We start from the raw sequence: 16,339 nt of genomic DNA on the forward strand, positions 1-16,339 counted from the left end.
GACGTGTGAATGCATATACTATTGCACAGGGTTAGCATACTTAGAAGTGTTTACGTGTGTGAAATATGTATGTGTGTGTGTGTGTGTGTATATGTGAAAGAGGATGGTTAGACATGGTCACACACCTGATTTGTTCTGAGACACAACTTCAGATGACCCTTAAAAGTGGCAAAGCTAGGGCACTGGTGGCGCAGTGGTTAGTGCGCACGCCCCATGTATGGAGGCCGTGGTCCTCCAAGTGGGCCGCCCAGGTTCAAATCCCACCTGTGGCTCCCTTCCCGCATGTCACTCTCTCTCTCTCCCTGACTTCTGACTCTGTCCTATCTCTCCATTAAAGGTTCAAAAAGCCCAAAAATAAATCTTTAAATAAAAAAAAAATAGTGGCAAAGCTCGGACATTCCCTGACAGAGTGGTAGGCTGTTCCATAATTCACATGCGTTCCTGTTGTCAAGCAGAAGAAAATGGATGTATGGATGGATGTGTCACTCATCTTGAATATCTGCTGTGAAAAAAGGTTTCTTCAGCAAGCTGACGCCGACCCTGTGTCAGCAGCTTCAGACATTAACAATAACTACATAGTGGTCTAGTTTACTTTAGTAGGTCATATGGAGGCATCAGTATTACATTCAGTCAGTTTCATACCCAGTTAAAAACTCCTCACTGTAGCTTTAAATCCATTAAAAAAGAGTGTGTAATGAGTGACTGTAAGACGTTTGTGTGATTCATTAAGACTTCCTGCGTTTGTCTAATTCATTCCTCTTAATCCCTTCATTTCTTTTCACATTCATTACTTCTTGAGCATGAAATATCATCACCTGCTGCTCGAGAGAAAAGACAATTCACACTGGAGCTGAATAAGCCTTTTCAGAGCTCTGGGCCGAGCGCTGCCTAGGTGAGCCGACAGGTGGATGAAAGCCTGTGTGGGGTAGCGAGCGTGTGTGTTTCTTTGACTTTGTTCCAAGCAAACTGAGAAAACAAAGATAAAGAGCAAGAGGCTCATGTGCAGGGAGTGCAAAAGACGTGACACGACATCACATAAAAGATTACCTAAAAGCAAAAGAGCCTCCAGGAGGTCATTCTTGGTAAGGAAGCTTTAGGTGCATTTGGAAACACAAGTACAGATTTGTACTTTCTCTTGTTTTCTGCTCGATACGGTCAAGACATGTCTGGATCTCTGCAGAAATACTCCTCTGTGCTGCGCTCATCTTTCTTACTCTTCTTCATCGTCTCTTTACTGGTGAGGATGCATTCAAGTGCAACTCCTCAATACTACAAGGTAAAGTACCACTTTCTTTTTTGACCTCCGTCACTGAAAACCAATGATGAACTTGATGTACAAACGACAAAAATCTTGTTTTTCTATATCTGTTACTTTGAATTATGAACGTCTAGTTTTTGGGGAAATGTAGAAATATATTTTTTTTCAAAGAGGAGAGTGTAAGAAGAAAACATCTCACTGTTGAGCCCAACAATTTGTTTATATTTTGTCCTTATCTTCCAAGTTGCTTTAAAATATCTTAATCAGTGAGGACACTTTAAAGTCAGTGAAGAAAGCAGAAAGCTCATCACACTAAATGTCCTTTAAAGGATGTATTATCTGGGTAGACTCTTTAAAGTCCGCCTGCTACCTCATCCTGCACATATTTACCCCCGCACTGTTCACCAGCGCCCTCCTTTAATGTCCCTCTTTATGATCTGTTCCCTTTTATTTATAGAAACTTTATTAATACAGCACTTTTCAAAAACAAAACAGGGTTAAAAAGTGATTTACAAAATGAAAATAAAATTTGAGGAAGACAAAAATTGTAACAAATGTTTCATGTCATGTACGTCTTTGTAACATGCTACTGGATGCTTTGAATTTCCCTCGGGATTAATAAAGTATCTATCTAGCTAGCTATCTATCTATCCAATTCAAAATTAAAAACAAAATAGTGAGATTATTCAACAGGAGTTCCACAAATGTTAGAAATAAAAAGGAAATAAAACAATGTCAAACCAAAAAGGCAAATAAACTGTCTGATAAGCAGTCATAATCAGTTCCCTGTTTTGAGCATCTTTCTCCCATCTTAATGACACACACAAGGTGGAGAGACCCTTCAGTAGTTGTTCAAAAGAATCGATCCTGGAAATCATTTTTCTTTTACATTTTTGACATGTTTGCAGGAGTTTTTGCACCGGTCCTTCCCAAGGCATCTCATCGCCGGTCCTTTGGAACACGACGGTGGACCTGAAGGAGACTTCACCTTTGGATCCAGGGATGACCAAACCTTCCCTCAAGAGCTGGATTCATCTTTTATCCTGGAGGATGAAGCGCAGTCCACTCAGCTGTGGCCCCGCGTCATGCTGGATTATATGAGGCAACAGTTACGCTACAAAGGAAGGACAAAGAAAAGCTCCAAAAAGAATAAACTCAAACGTTTACTGGATAACAAATGACAAACAGTGTAGTGTGAGAGTCTCATCTAATAAAATCGTCATTCTAATAACAATCGCCCTCTGTGACTCTTATTTTCACATCATCACATTTAAACCTGATCTGCTTTAAACCACTGAAGTTATCACAGTCTATGATTTTAACAAGCCGAAACAAACCTGTGCACATTAAAAACTCAAAGTTCAAACTAACTTTAACTAGTAAGAGAGCCCTAAGAAGACACCAGAATCAGAAATACTTTATTACACCCTGAAGGGAAATTTGGGCTGTACAGTTGCTCTGATGCACACTACCAGTAGGAAATATATGAACAGAAATTGGGACTAAATAAAACGAATTTCCCCTCGTGGGATCAATAAAGTATAAATTCTTCTTCTTCTTCTTCTTCTAAATAAGAAATATTACTAATAAACAAAGCAATAAGTACAACAAATTCATACAAAGCGCAGAGTTTAAAAAAAACCAATGTCTACAAAATCACAGTATCGCACAGTAGATATATTGTAAGGGTGTTGCACAGGGGTCTCACTATTTTTATTTGCAATATTAAACAAATTGTTGCACCCATTTGTTGATGCTGTTGTTTTGAAAGCACATTTTGTTGCACATTACCGTTGCTCTTCTGTTAATCTGTATTGAATTTTTTATATTTTGTATTTTTTATACTTTTACAGTTTGCACCGTGGTTCGGAGAGAAACGTTTTTTTCGCCTGATTTTTCTGTATGTCCAGTAAAAACTGACAATAAAGATGACTTTGAGTTTGACTAAAACACACAGCTCCAATTACAAACACAGATCAGAATATGTTGGGTCACAGAGCAGAAAAGTCTTTATTTCAAAGCAACTACAACCTGATGGATCTTCCTCCAACATCTTTAAGTTATTTTTAAAAGCTTTTAAAGAGACCAGCTTCCCCAGACACAGATAATCTAAAAACTCCATGGGATCTGCAGAGTCCCTCTGCACCTTTAAGAAAAAGCTAAAGACCCAGCTCTTTCATGAATATCTACTAACTTAATGATGATGGTCTCCATATCATTGATGATGATGATGGTTGTGACGATGGTTTTTGTTTGATAACGACGACTTATAAGATGGTTTCTATACTGATTAGAGCTCTCAAGAACTGCCCTCAATGTTGTGCTTTGCCTCTGGTCACTTCCTGTCAGCACCTGTGTGTCCAATCAGACTCAAAGCTGATCGTTTGCTCTTACTGACATTGTTCCCTTTTTTCTAGATCCTTGCTTGTGTTGTTCTTACTCTCTGATGTACGTCGCTTTGGATAAAAGCGTCTGCTCAGTGAATTGTAGAATTGTAGAATAATCCTGCAGGTGATTCCAGGTCGCAGGAGCAGCCATACGAAACTCCTTTTCCCCATTTCAAGTCGCACTTTGGGGACGGAAAACAAAGATAAGTTTTGTGACTGAGTCGTAGAGCAAGGACTGTAGCTGCCAGCTCTTTTCACATGAATACAATTACACAAGAATGAGGGGAGCAGATTAAGTATAGCCTTATAAATAAATAAATAAGCATACATTGAAAGGAAAAATTGAAATAGATAAAGTAAAATACAGAGGGAGCAACAGAATAGAGGAGGTTGTAATGTCCAGGTTAAGAATCGGTCACAGTAATTTAAATAGCAACTCTACATATCATTGGAAAACATTCATCCGGTCTTTGTGAGATATGCAATCTAGCAGAATGAACATGTAGTTATTAAATGTAGAAAGTATGTAGCACATAGACATAACATGATGTCAGAAATGGAGAGAGAGGGACTCGTAAGAAGAGATTTCAAAAGTATTCTGGAGTGTGGGGAGAGAGGGAGAGGACGAAGATGCTTGTTTAAATATCTCTTGAGAACAGGTTTATTGAGGAGGATTTAGGAATGTGAGTAATAATTAAATCCAGCAGATGGCAGTAATGCAACTTTTTGGATGCCAGCTGCCAATAAAATCTAAAGAAGAAGAAGAAGAAGAAGAAAGGAAAAATTAATAAAAGTTGTGTTCTCTCTTCTTACCACTGGATGGCGACAGCGCGCCGTTTCGTTGTTTGCCTGCAACAAAAAAAAGAAAACAGAGCGAAGAAGAAAAAGCGGAAGCCGGAGAGAGAGGGGGGACACACGAGAGAGAAAAGTAACTACGGTACAAATGTGCACATTTTATAGACACTGTATAGATATTTAATCACTCGTGCATTTTAAAAAGCATCAGAGCTGTTGTTCTATGAGTTAAAAACAAGTCGTACCTTACAAAGACGAACAGAAATGTTTAATATCGAGTCAGCTGATAGCATATTAGCTCTGAGCTAACCTCGCTAACAAACATTACAATAAACAACCTGCTTCAGAAGACACATTCACTTTGTTCTCTTATGCAAAAGACTTTAAATCTAAGTATGTTGGGGATACAAATCACGCCTTTATATTGTGCAATTCAAAGACTTTATTTAACTACTTTTAATGTGTTAGCAGGCCATGTCAGTAAATGTTCATTGTTCTCATGTGTTACTTTTCTGTAAACGTTTGAGCTCTTATGTCCGATCACATCTTATTTTAATCCCTGTGTGTGTTGGGCAGATGGGGGACAGCGACGATGAGTACGATCGCAGGAGAAGAGACAAGTTTCGTCGGGAGAGGAGTGACTATGATCGGTCCAGAGAGAGAGAGGAGCGACGCAGAGATGACTGGAACGACAGGTGAGAAAGAAAAGGTGGAAAAGTCCAGAGAGCTGCAGAGACAGGACTCAGTGCTGCCCTGCAAAGGCAAAAAGACCTGAAAGAAAAGGTGGAAAAGTCCAGAGAGATACAGAAACAGGACTCAGCATGCTGCCCTGCAAAGGCAAAAAGACCTGAACTCTCCAGAGTGTAGAACTGCCAAATGAGTTGCAGGCAGAATATTGGAAATGTGGCAAATCAGGTTATTAATGTACATAAAAATCTTGAGCTCAAACATGACCTTTGACCCTTATTTGGAAGTTAAGGTACTCTGCCTTTTGCATTGCCTGTACAATAATAACGGGTCATGTCAAGGCAAAAGGCAGTAACTTCCATTTGATACTGTATTTCACTTGTTAAAATAACACAACCAACACTATTTCTTTGCTACACTTTAGTCAAGCTGCTGTGTGTGTGTCAGAAGTGTTTGATGACAGATATTAAAACAAACTTAACTCCACTGCAGTGAAACAGTAACTTCACTTTGATCCGCAGCAAAACAAAGGCAGAAGACCTTAACTCAGTTTGAGCATTCCTGAATGCTGCAGTTCAAAGGCAATGACCCTGATGAGTGAAGTTACTGGACTCTGTCTTGGTTTCTCGAGGGCTTTTGGAAGTTAAGGCAAATACAACCTGCTATTTTCTCAAAAGAACAACACATTTGACTCAAGATATTTGTCCACATGATAAAGCACATCTGTAATGTTCCAAAAATGACAAAAACTCATTTTCGAAAAAGTTGAAGTTACTGCCTTTTGCCTTTGTAGGGCAGAGTAAACCCATGATGCAGCCACCCCATCTCAAACTAAAGGACCTATTGAAAAGGAAATACCTGCAGATATTATATTGCTCGGTTATCATGCTAAACATTAAATACTCTGAGGTCTGGGGTAAAGTATAAAAACAAATATTGATCTCCATAATCAAACTCCAGTGAAGAGCTGTGCAACAAATAAAGCTGGTTACTATGAATCTACTAATTGGCTATTTGATTGATTCAATTTATTTCAGACATATAAAATAAAATCAAACATATAAAAAATACAAAACAAAATGAAAAGCACGAAAATACAATAAAAAAAAAAACAATGTTCAAATTATTTCACAAAAAAAGAAAATTACATATATTCAATTGATATGCCTGAAAAGGAGTAGGAAGAAGTATAAAACTTTAATCCTTTAATTTAACCCAACCCTTTTCCACAGCTCAATAATTCATATTTATTAAATTAAATTAACTTCCTGTGTTCCTTATAATCTCTCTATATATACAATCTATCTATATACAATTTGCTATACTATATTTATGATACTGTATTTGATATCTATTCAAAAGGTCTTGCACATTTAAATGTTAAGATACTGCATGCATGTTTAAATAATATTAGAAACACTATTTTGAGCTAGAAACAAATGTTTTCCTGTTGGTACACAACTTTTTTTTTACATTAGGGGAAGGAGATTATAATTTAGGAGGGTCATGTAAAATACAGACGTGTTTCAGTTTTGGGAGTCAAACTATGGGACAGCCTTAGTGATGAGTTGAAATTGTTGAGTTAAAAAAAAAACCTTAAAGTGTAAAATAATGAATGATTAAGAATAAGGGAATAATTTAGAGCGCTTTTTGTAATTTTCTTTTTTTTTTTTTTAAGATTTTTTTGGGGGCTTTTTGTGCCTTTAATGGAGAGATAGGACAGTGGAAAGTCAGAAATCAGGGAGAGAGAGAGAGAGAGGGGTACAACATGCAGGAAACGTGCCACAGGTGGGATTCGAACCTTGGCCGCCCGCTTGGAGGAGTAAGGCTTCCATACATGGGGCGCGTGCACTAACCACTGCGCCACCAGCGCCCCGTAATATTTGTTTTTGTATTGCCGATGTTCAAGGTTATAGGTTTGTGTAGAATAGGCAGAAATAAACATTTGGATTCAGCCTGTTTCTCTTTTGGTCATTAAATGTTTTAATTTTATTGTTTGAAATGGACCAGTGTAAACATGTTAAGTTGTGTTTTTTTGTTCTTAGTCTTTAATGGATGTATAAAAATGTAATTCCAAGTTTTCCTGTAAGTAGCTCTCTATGCAACTCATTTTTTTAGGCCATTACTCCTCAGCTGCGGCCCCACTAGCCTGTGGGGTCCCTCAAGGCTCCATTTTAGGCCCCATTCTTTTTTATTTATATTTGCTTCCCCTGGGGTCCATATTTAAAAAGTACAACATTTCTTTCCATTGTTTTTCAGATGACTTGCAAGTCTACCTACCCTTAAAAACTAATAAAGAATCCTGGAATGACATGCTTAACTGTTTGAAAGATGTCTCTGATGTACGGCGCTTTGGATAAAAGCGTCTGCTAAGTGAATTGTAGAATTGTAGAATTTTTGAGATTAATAAAATATTTTTTGAGTGTTTCTTAACGAATTCATGTTACTTCCTTTTCCTCAAATGTTTTAGGGAGTGGGACAGAGGTAGGGAACGTCGTAATCGCGGAGAGTATCGGGATTATGACCGAGGTCGTAGAGAGAGATTCAGCCCGCCCAGACACGACATGAGTCCACAACAGAAACGCATGAGAAGAGACTGGTGAGAGCATTATTATAACACATGCACAGCGTGTGTTTCTTGTATCTACTGTTACTTATGCTCTTTGACTTGACCCTGGCAGGGATGACCACGGTGGAGACCCGTATCGTGGGGGATACGACGTGGGTTATGGTGGTGCTGGAGGACCAAGTTATGGTCCACCACAGCACTGGGGCCATCCTGACATGCACCTCATGCAGCCTCATCATGGTATCCCCATTCAGGCAAGGTGAGAGATGAAATCAGGGCTGAGGCGGCCATCGTTTTGAATTTTAAATTCTTCCTAAATTATTGAATTTAAAGTTTCCAGTAATTGTAAAATATATAAGATAAATCAGAGAGGATCCATGTGGAATCATTCATCAGTAGGTTTTCTCTTCTGATATCACACAACTAATGCAAAGAATAAAAAACCTTTCTAACTTGTCTCTCTGCTCCTTTAGGCTGGGCAACATCCATGACATGGATCTAGGCCCTCCACCTCCCATAATGAAGACCTTTAAGGAGTTCCTACTGTCACTGGACGATTCTGTGGACGAGACCGAGGCTGTGAAACGCTACAACGAGTACAAGATCGACTTCCGCCGTCAGCAGATGCAGGACTTCTTTTTGGCTCATAAAGATGAGGAGTGGTACGATCTCAGTTGTTTTCACTACAGACGTCCTATTCATGCATACTTTCTTGCTTTTTATCCAGCGGCTCTTTCTTCTCTTATAACAGTCATTTAGTCGATTGATTTTCATCTCCACATTTTTTAGTGTCTCTTCTTTAGCTCGAGTTTCTTTATCATTTTTTAAAGCTATATTTACATGTTGGTTCTTTTAAAATGACCTATCTAAACAGTTCAAGCCTGGTCCTATGGTGGGTGTCTCGTTGTGTACACAGATAGTGTTGCAAGATAAACATTTGCTAGTTACCATGGCAACATTACACTCTACCTTCATGCGAGGCTTATAACAAATCTCATGTTCTTAACAAGTGAGCACATTGGCAACTACACCCATGTACGAGGACCAGGCCTAAACTCCTAGTTTGTTTATTACCTTTTGAAACAGTATTTATATTGACAGAAGAATCTCAACCCAAATTCATCGCACATATTACTGCTTTCATTTATTGTTAAATTGACTTGGCTGAGACAGAAGGCGTTGATTAAACTTCTTCTTGCCACAGTGACTCAGCAGGTCAGAATCACAGCGCTGCATTCTTCCTATGTCCTGCAGCAATTTGAGTAAACAGCTCTTTATTCTTTTTATTTATAAACAGCTTGCTCTGATTGTTTGGGTTGATTTTCTTTTTATTTGGCTTTTTAACTTTTACAAAATTGCAAAGTTGTTTAATGCCTGTTAATGCTTATGACACTTATTTCACAGGTGTCATGCAATCTTGTTTTGCTTGATATAACCAATTCCCTCCCCCCCTTCATTTCCCACTACTACGAGGAGAAACAGTGGAGCGCATCAGCAAGAATCGGTCTTAGACAGCAAGGGCAGCACTGCGCACAATGCAGTTGCTCTTAGACTCACAGTACCAGGGATTTTAGATAGACAGTCAAGTACACTATCGCGCGCGGAGACCTTTTTTTTTTTCTTGTTTTATGCTTTTTTCTACACCATTTTCTTTTTATATTCGGATCAAATCGAATCCCAAAACCGAATTTGTGTGTACAGACACCATTGGGGTGAAGTGGAGCGCAGTTTCACAGAAGAGACCCCCTCTCTGTATTTATATGTTAATAAACTGGCAGAGCGAAAGGTAACTGTAGTCCACTCAATGATCAACATTTCTAATGTGACATTTTGAATATGTGAATGCAAATTTTTCATAATCTCTCTGTTGTGTTTTTCTCTTTAATTTTTGGTGAGTTAATCTCTCACATGGCAATAATTTTCAAAATAATCACCAGGCCAAACACTGCATACACTAAATGAAAGACTGAAATCACAGCCTTATTCACACCAGTCTGTTCAGCGACTGAATTTGGAATTTTTAACGTTTTCCAAGCACACACCTCACCCATCATTATTATCTGAAATTGACATTTTAAAATGCAAATACACCATATTGCCCAGTGCCATTTTCTGACTCCACAGTTTCAACATGGATATATAATATGTATTTGTTTTCTAACTTTTACATCCCGTTCATCCCAACTCCCCCCGTCATTCCCTCCCCACTCTTTTGTGGACCCAAACTCCGGACACAGGTTCAGGTCCAAGTATCACCCAGACGAGGCCAGCAGGCTGAAGGCAGAGGCTCAGAGCGCCCTGCACAACCGGCTCAATGTCTTCATGTTCCTGATCGAGAACAGCTGGTTTGATAATGTCTCCCTGGACATCGAACAGACCCCGGCCATCATCAAGGTTCTGGACGCAGGTGAGGCCCCCCAAAACTTCATTTAATTTTTTTAAATTTTTTATTCCGTTCTCTTTTCTTTTTTTTAAACATAACAATATTTAATTTGAGGATGCAATTCTTCAGGATGACCCACAAGTCTTTAATTATTCATGAAAGTGTTTCCCACACATAGACCGGGTGGGCCGCCCAGGTATACGTAGGACCGTCTAAGTGTCCCAACCTTTTTTCCATTTTCTTTCCTTTTTTTTTTATCCATGTACGATTGCCTTGTAAGATCGACAAACTAGAGGACAATCTGAACTCGCTCTCTAGGGCTCATGTTGGTGTTGTGAGTGGTGTCTGTCACATGTTCTGCAGGTGATCAGAAAGACACACACTGATACATCTCTCCTCAGTCACATTGATTGTTGTCCGTCTCGTTTAATATGAACCTTCTAGTAGTTTTTTTGGTCATTTTTATGCAGCTGTTTGCTGCCAATGTTATTATACACTCTCTTACTTTTGCCAAGTCTTTAATAACAAACCTTTTCATAAGATGCTCACCTGCTGTGATAACAAAAGCAGGTGTTGTTTTGGCGACATTATGATAAGTACTTCTTTTGAAGAGTGTCAGACACATACAGGCAGAGATAAAGGATTAGAGGCAGATGTCGAGGTCCGGACCTTTATAATTTAAAACATCTGGATTATTTAACGGTATAAATAATCAGGATGTTGCCACTCCTTCCAGTTACAAAGTCCCTCTGGCCCGGAAAAACATCTACAAAAAATCCTTCATTCCCTCTGCAATAACCATTCTGAACAAAATCAAATAGACCCCCCTTTTTAGAAGCTGTTGTTTTTAAGTCCTCTTTTAATGTACTGCACTTTCTGTTTTTAATGTAAGTTGTGTTTGTTGTTCGAGCCTTGTCAAAGGAGAATTTCTGTCTCTGTTGGGACAGACAATGAAGTATATCTATCTATCTATTCCCATGCATGCTGTTCATATTGATCTCAGTCAGCAGCTCTCACTGCAGCCAGGAGCGATGAGATACAAAGCTTACAGGGATGCTTTGTCCCGACCCCTCTATTCCAGCCTTTCTGTCCTTTGTCAATCAAACTCCTGTAATTTAATGCTGAATAGTACCTTAGAAGAAGAAGTCCCTTTAATCAGTGAAATATTTTGTAACTTATGCCGACCTTCCTGCTTTCAGCTGTGATAAAGATGGAGGGAGGTACTGATCATGACCTTCGCATCTTGGACCTGCCAGCTGAAGAGGAGGAAGAGAGGGAGAAGTCCGCATCAGTTTCAGGGGGCGGTGACCCTCCCAAGAGAGAAGACGTGAAAACCTCGGACGGAGACCGTAAACCTTCTGTGGAGAAAGACAAGAACGAGAAGGTATATTCTGCTCTCTTCAGTCTTCAGGGTTTCGATAATGATTTCTCTGAGCTCCGTTAATGACGGGTAACTTTGCCACAGGAGGAGAGCAACTGTGCCAGCCCAGAGAAAGCTGCTGCAGCAGAGGAGGGGGAGGATGTGAAGGAAGAGGCGGAGAAAGAAGATGCCAAAGACCAATTGCCTGAACCCAAAAAAGTAAACGGTGCTTTCATTATTAAGTTGATTTACTTTGAAGAGACACAACCAGAAAGCTCTAATTGTTGTTTTTTATTCATCAGCCGAGAAGAAAGAGGAAGCGCAGTGGAGACAGTGACGATGAAGGCAGCGCCTCCGAGAGCGACTCTGACTCGGATTCAGACTCTAACTCGAACTGCTCCGATAAACCTGTGAAGAAGGAAGAGGTGGAAGACAAGGATGAGGAGGAGGAGGAGGAGGAGGAAGAAGGCGAAGGTAAGAAATCAAATCACAAAAGTCCAAATCGTCTCAAAACATTTGTCTTTGTTTACGGTATTCAAAGACTTTTTCCCCCTCCTGTTCCCTCTACCCGGTCTCAACGCTCACAGAAGAGACACCAAAGGAGAATGCCGAAGAGGACAAGAAAGAAGAAAAGAAGCCCAAAGACGACTCTCCCAGACCGCGGCCTCTGCACAGGACCTGCTCCCTGTTCATGAGGAGCATCGCCCCCACCATTTCCAAGGCTGAGATAATAGCTGTGAGTTGTTCACAGGCTGTAGCGTGCATGACCCAGAGGATGAAGGATCACACACACGGCATTGATTGAAATGTGTTTTAACTGAATTATTTATCGTTTTCTTCTCTCAGCTGTGCCGGCGGTACCCTGGCTTTCTGCGTGTTTGCTTGTCTGACCCCCATCCAGAGCGCAGGTTGGTAAAGAAACCCTGCATTTTAAAAAAGTCTCACTCTGAAAATGAACACACAATATTCCTGAAATAAACACTGTGCTGTTGCAGGTTTTTCAGACGTTGCTGGGTGACGTTCGACCGCAGCGTTAACATCAAAGAGGTTTGCTGGAACCTTCAGAATATTCGAGTAAGTTTTCCATTGTTAACAATCGACTGTCGTTTTTGGGTGATGCTTATTATTTTAGATACAGGACAAAGGATAGCCAGAAACTGGGGAGAGAGAGAGGGAGGGAGAGGGAGGGAGAGAGAGAGAGGGAGGGAGAGAGAGGGAGAGAGAGAGAGAGGGAGGGAGAGGGAGGGAGAGAGAGAGGGAGGGAGAGAGAGGGAGAGAGAGGGAGGGAGAGAGAGAGAGAGGGAGGGAGAGAGAGAGAGAGAGAGAGAGGGAGGGAGTGAGAGAGAGAGGGAGGGAGAGAGAGAGAGGGAGAGAGAGAGAGAGGGAGGGAGAGGGAGGGAGGACACGCGGGAAAGGTGACCGCTCTTAGCCTCTGTACATGCGGGAGGACGATTAACCGCTAGGCTACCGGCGCCCCGTCTGTGCTGCTTTTTTTAAAAAGCTTTTCTCCCTTACGAGGTCATAATCACGCATTTAAAGAAAACGGTGGTATACTGTCAGACTCCTCGGTTGAAGACAACGTGTGACCAGCGGCAGCGCAACTCTAGGTGGATTGGTCACAGGCTGTTGGTTTTTACGTTATCACAGGCTATGCGCTCAACTACCACACCAGCAGTAGCTAGCGGGATTGTAAAGATCTACACAGCTCCACAGGAAAGACACTTTAAACCTTTATTCCCTCCGGGAGACCCCTAAAAACTGAATGTGTTTTATGTACTTACGTAACTTATGTAGCGGACTTTACGGTAATTGTAATGGAATAATTTCCCGTTGCAATAAGGGAGTCAGAGCAGCTTTGAAAGCATGTGTTTAAATGCTTCAAAGCTTATCTAAACATGTTGCACTCGGGGGAGCCTCTGATGGTTATTGCTCCCGTCTTTATTAGTAGTATAGTCTGCTAAATATCCGTAGAGGCCATTAAACGTCTGTTTAACTCTCTACCCTTCACAGCTGAGAGACTGTGAACTAGCACCCGGGGTGAACAGGGACCTGGCCCGCAGGGTGCGTAACGTTAACGGCATCACTCAGCACAAGCAGGTGCTCCGCAATGACATCAAGCTGGCTGCCAAGCTCATCCATGCCCTGGATGAGAAAGGAGACCTGTGGAGCAACAAGGAGGAGGGGCAGAGTGCAGAGGTACAGCGGCGGATCCCCTGAAGTTCTGATGTTTTATTTCTGCCTCAGATTGTTTTCTTCAGATCTTACTGTGACGTTTTCATCCATGTGTTGTTTTTTCTTTTTTTTTAGCGGCCAGCTCAGAACCCCATCCTGAAGAATATCACAGATTACCTGATAGAGGAGGTGAGCGCCGAGGAGGAGGAGCTGCTTGGTTCTGGGAGCGGGATGGAATCTGAGGAGAGCGTCAAGGAGGGAAACCCTGCTGAGACCACGGTGGAGAGGGACGACAAGCTAGCCAAGGTTTGACTTCTTAAAATAATGTCTTAGATAAATCTGCCCTGTTTTTGTTCTGTGGCTGACTGTAATTAACAACTTTAGTCAGGTAGGAATGGACGTCCAGTTTTTGAAGTTCTTTGCCATCTCCCTCCTTCAGGTTTTGGATCGGCTGCTCTTGTATCTGCGAATTGTGCATTCAATTGACTACTACAACACCTGTGAATACCCCAGTGAGGATGAAATGCCAAATCGCTGCGGCATGATCCATGTTCGTGGACCCATCCCTCCCAACCGCATCGCACATGGAGAAGGTCAGCGTTAGACTTTTCTGTCCCTTTAACGTGGAGGAGGAGGAGGAGTGTTAGGATGAGGGGAAGTGAAGAAGGTTTCTATGTGGCCGTAGCTTTAATGCAGGATAATCTTGATGTCGCCATTGAGCACCAGCATGAAACCAAAACAAAATGCTGTTTGGCGACACCTCCGCTATTCTGAAGCCTCCGCTCGCCTCCAACACCTCTCCACTTTCGTTCGCACGAAGGAGTTATCAATTAGAAAGCACCGTAAATTAAGCACCATTAAGTGCAAGCGAAGGACAAAATTGTCCTTTGCACGAGCTGCAATTCTCTTTGTCCTGCATTGTTGTGTTAGCATGCTAATGTTAGCACACTTTGGTTAACTCATAGCTTCATATTGCACATAAATTGCCACAGAATGACCGAGATTTAAACACACTTATGTGACCTCCAAATAAGCAGAGGGTGTGTTATTCTTTTCTCGAGTCCTCGACTAAAACAGCTTTATACACAAGAGGAGGAGCCGGCCGTCCCGTCCATGTAAACACGCCCCGACAACAACACAGCCAGCGGGACTCGAGCTTCTCACTCATTGTAGACAGTCATGACTCAGAGACATTCACAGAGGATAGACTTGATTGCTTCTGTATTTGTCACAAATTTAACTGGACTACAGTTTTCTATTGCACTATTGTGTGCGGCAGCTATTTCATAAAAATGAACACATAACCATCCTAGATGTTTTGATAAATGCAGCAGTGAGTAATACTCTGCTGTTATGTGCAGTGGTTGTTAACCTTAAAAAGATATCTAGAAAAAAACATTACTTATAATGACAAACCTGTTGACTGCTTAATAAACTTTTTCTGTCATCTCCAAACAGTTCAACAGTGGCAGAAGATGGTAGAGGAGAAGCTGAGTCCTTTGTTTAGCTTAAAAGAAATCCTGTCCGAAGACGAGGCGGCCAAGATGGGCCGCAAAGACCCCGAGGAGGAGGTGGAGAAGTTTGTGTCTGCAAACACTCAAGAGCTGGGAAAGGACAAGTGGCTGTGCCCGCTGAGTGGAAAGAAATTTAAGGTGAGTTCAGCAAAGTCTTCAAGACTGTAAAACACTTTCACATGATTCCATGACTAGCTCGAGATAATAGAGAACACGTATACAGTATTATACCGTTTTTTTCTTGAATGTTGCTCCGAGGGTTTTGTAATTCTTGAGTAATTTTTAAATTTGTTTGTAAATTTAAACTCATTTCAAGGGTCCAGAGTTTGTACGGAAGCACATCCTGAACAAACACGGGGACAAAATTGAAGAAGTTAAAAAAGAAGTGTCGTTCTTCAACAATTTCCTGATGGACGCAAAGAGGCCGTCTCTGCCAGAGATCAAACTTCCTCCTCTTCCAGGCCCAGGTCGACGTCTACACAACATTTCACACAGATGCAGCAACTCTAAACAGAAGGGATCGAAGTCAACTTTTTATCCTTTGGTGTGTTTACAGGTTTGCTTTCTCCCAACATGCCGTTTCCTCCTCAAGGTCCTCAGGGTCCAATGGGCTTTGGGCAACCTCGCCCCCCGCTGATGGGCTACGGAGGTGCGTTCACTGACTGTACTGTTTATTCTCAAACTGTTCTTCTATCAGATCTCTTCATTTGAGTCTCTTCCCCCAACAGGTGGTCCCCCTTACCCACCTAACCAATATGGTGGAGGGGGAAGAGGTAACTATGACAACTTCCGGGGACAGGGTGGCTACCTGGGGAAGCCACGCAACATCAGGTGAGACCACTGTACGTCTTATTCTTATTTTCTCGATTTTTTTTACTATGAATTAAGTTTGAGCCTCTTTTTTAATGATCATTTTCCTTCTTTCCCCTTTTTCCATAAACTATCTTAAGAATGTCACGAGGCGACCCCCGTAACATCATCGAATATCGAGACCTGGATGCACCAGATGACATGGACTTCTTCTAAAAGGTTCCCTCTCTGTCTTCGCCCTCGATTTGTGTCACAATGTGTTTTTTTTTTTTGTTGTTGTAGTGATTAGCTTTTTTTTTTTCTTGAATATCTTTTCCTAATTATTGTGCAACTAGAACAAACTTCTCATGTGAACTGGTTCCTCAATAAAGTTGTGATCTAACTACCTTCAGAGACGGTTTGGG

General features: G+C 41.2%; 1 protein-coding gene across 7 annotated transcripts in view; it reads left to right on the top strand.

The window, feature by feature from the left end:
- Window positions 1–16,326, top strand: part of LOC132988864 (serrate RNA effector molecule homolog) — a 164,038-nt gene extending 147,712 nt beyond the window's left edge. For 2 of the 7 annotated variants that reach the window (XM_061056483.1, XM_061056482.1), the window contains exons 2-21: window positions 4,552–4,582; window positions 5,017–5,135; window positions 7,598–7,726; window positions 7,809–7,955; window positions 8,170–8,358; window positions 9,934–10,103; window positions 11,279–11,463; window positions 11,545–11,658; window positions 11,742–11,913; window positions 12,027–12,175; window positions 12,286–12,347; window positions 12,435–12,513; window positions 13,450–13,635; window positions 13,747–13,917; window positions 14,051–14,204; window positions 15,070–15,263; window positions 15,442–15,592; window positions 15,682–15,774; window positions 15,854–15,956; window positions 16,076–16,326. In XM_061056483.1, the coding sequence (XP_060912466.1) occupies window positions 5,017–5,135; window positions 7,598–7,726; window positions 7,809–7,955; window positions 8,170–8,358; window positions 9,934–10,103; window positions 11,279–11,463; window positions 11,545–11,658; window positions 11,742–11,913; window positions 12,027–12,175; window positions 12,286–12,347; window positions 12,435–12,513; window positions 13,450–13,635; window positions 13,747–13,917; window positions 14,051–14,204; window positions 15,070–15,263; window positions 15,442–15,592; window positions 15,682–15,774; window positions 15,854–15,956; window positions 16,076–16,151 (2,643 nt within the window). In that variant the 5' untranslated portion in view covers window positions 4,552–4,582 and the 3' untranslated portion in view covers window positions 16,152–16,326. Of the gene's footprint in view, window positions 1–4,551; window positions 4,583–4,628; window positions 4,834–5,016; window positions 5,136–7,597; window positions 7,727–7,808; window positions 7,956–8,169; window positions 8,359–8,461; window positions 9,483–9,933; window positions 10,104–11,278; window positions 11,464–11,544; window positions 11,659–11,741; window positions 11,914–12,026; window positions 12,176–12,285; window positions 12,348–12,434; window positions 12,514–13,449; window positions 13,636–13,746; window positions 13,918–14,050; window positions 14,205–15,069; window positions 15,264–15,441; window positions 15,593–15,681; window positions 15,775–15,853; window positions 15,968–16,075 lie in introns of those variants that run through there. The other 5 variants (XM_061056487.1, XM_061056484.1, XM_061056485.1 and 2 more) reach the window with 5 other exon arrangements.
- Window positions 16,327–16,339: the final 13 nt, after the last annotated feature.

This window comes from Labrus mixtus, chromosome 14 (genome assembly GCF_963584025.1).
Source record: "Labrus mixtus chromosome 14, fLabMix1.1, whole genome shotgun sequence".
Classification (NCBI taxonomy): Eukaryota; Metazoa; Chordata; class Actinopteri; order Labriformes; family Labridae; genus Labrus; species Labrus mixtus.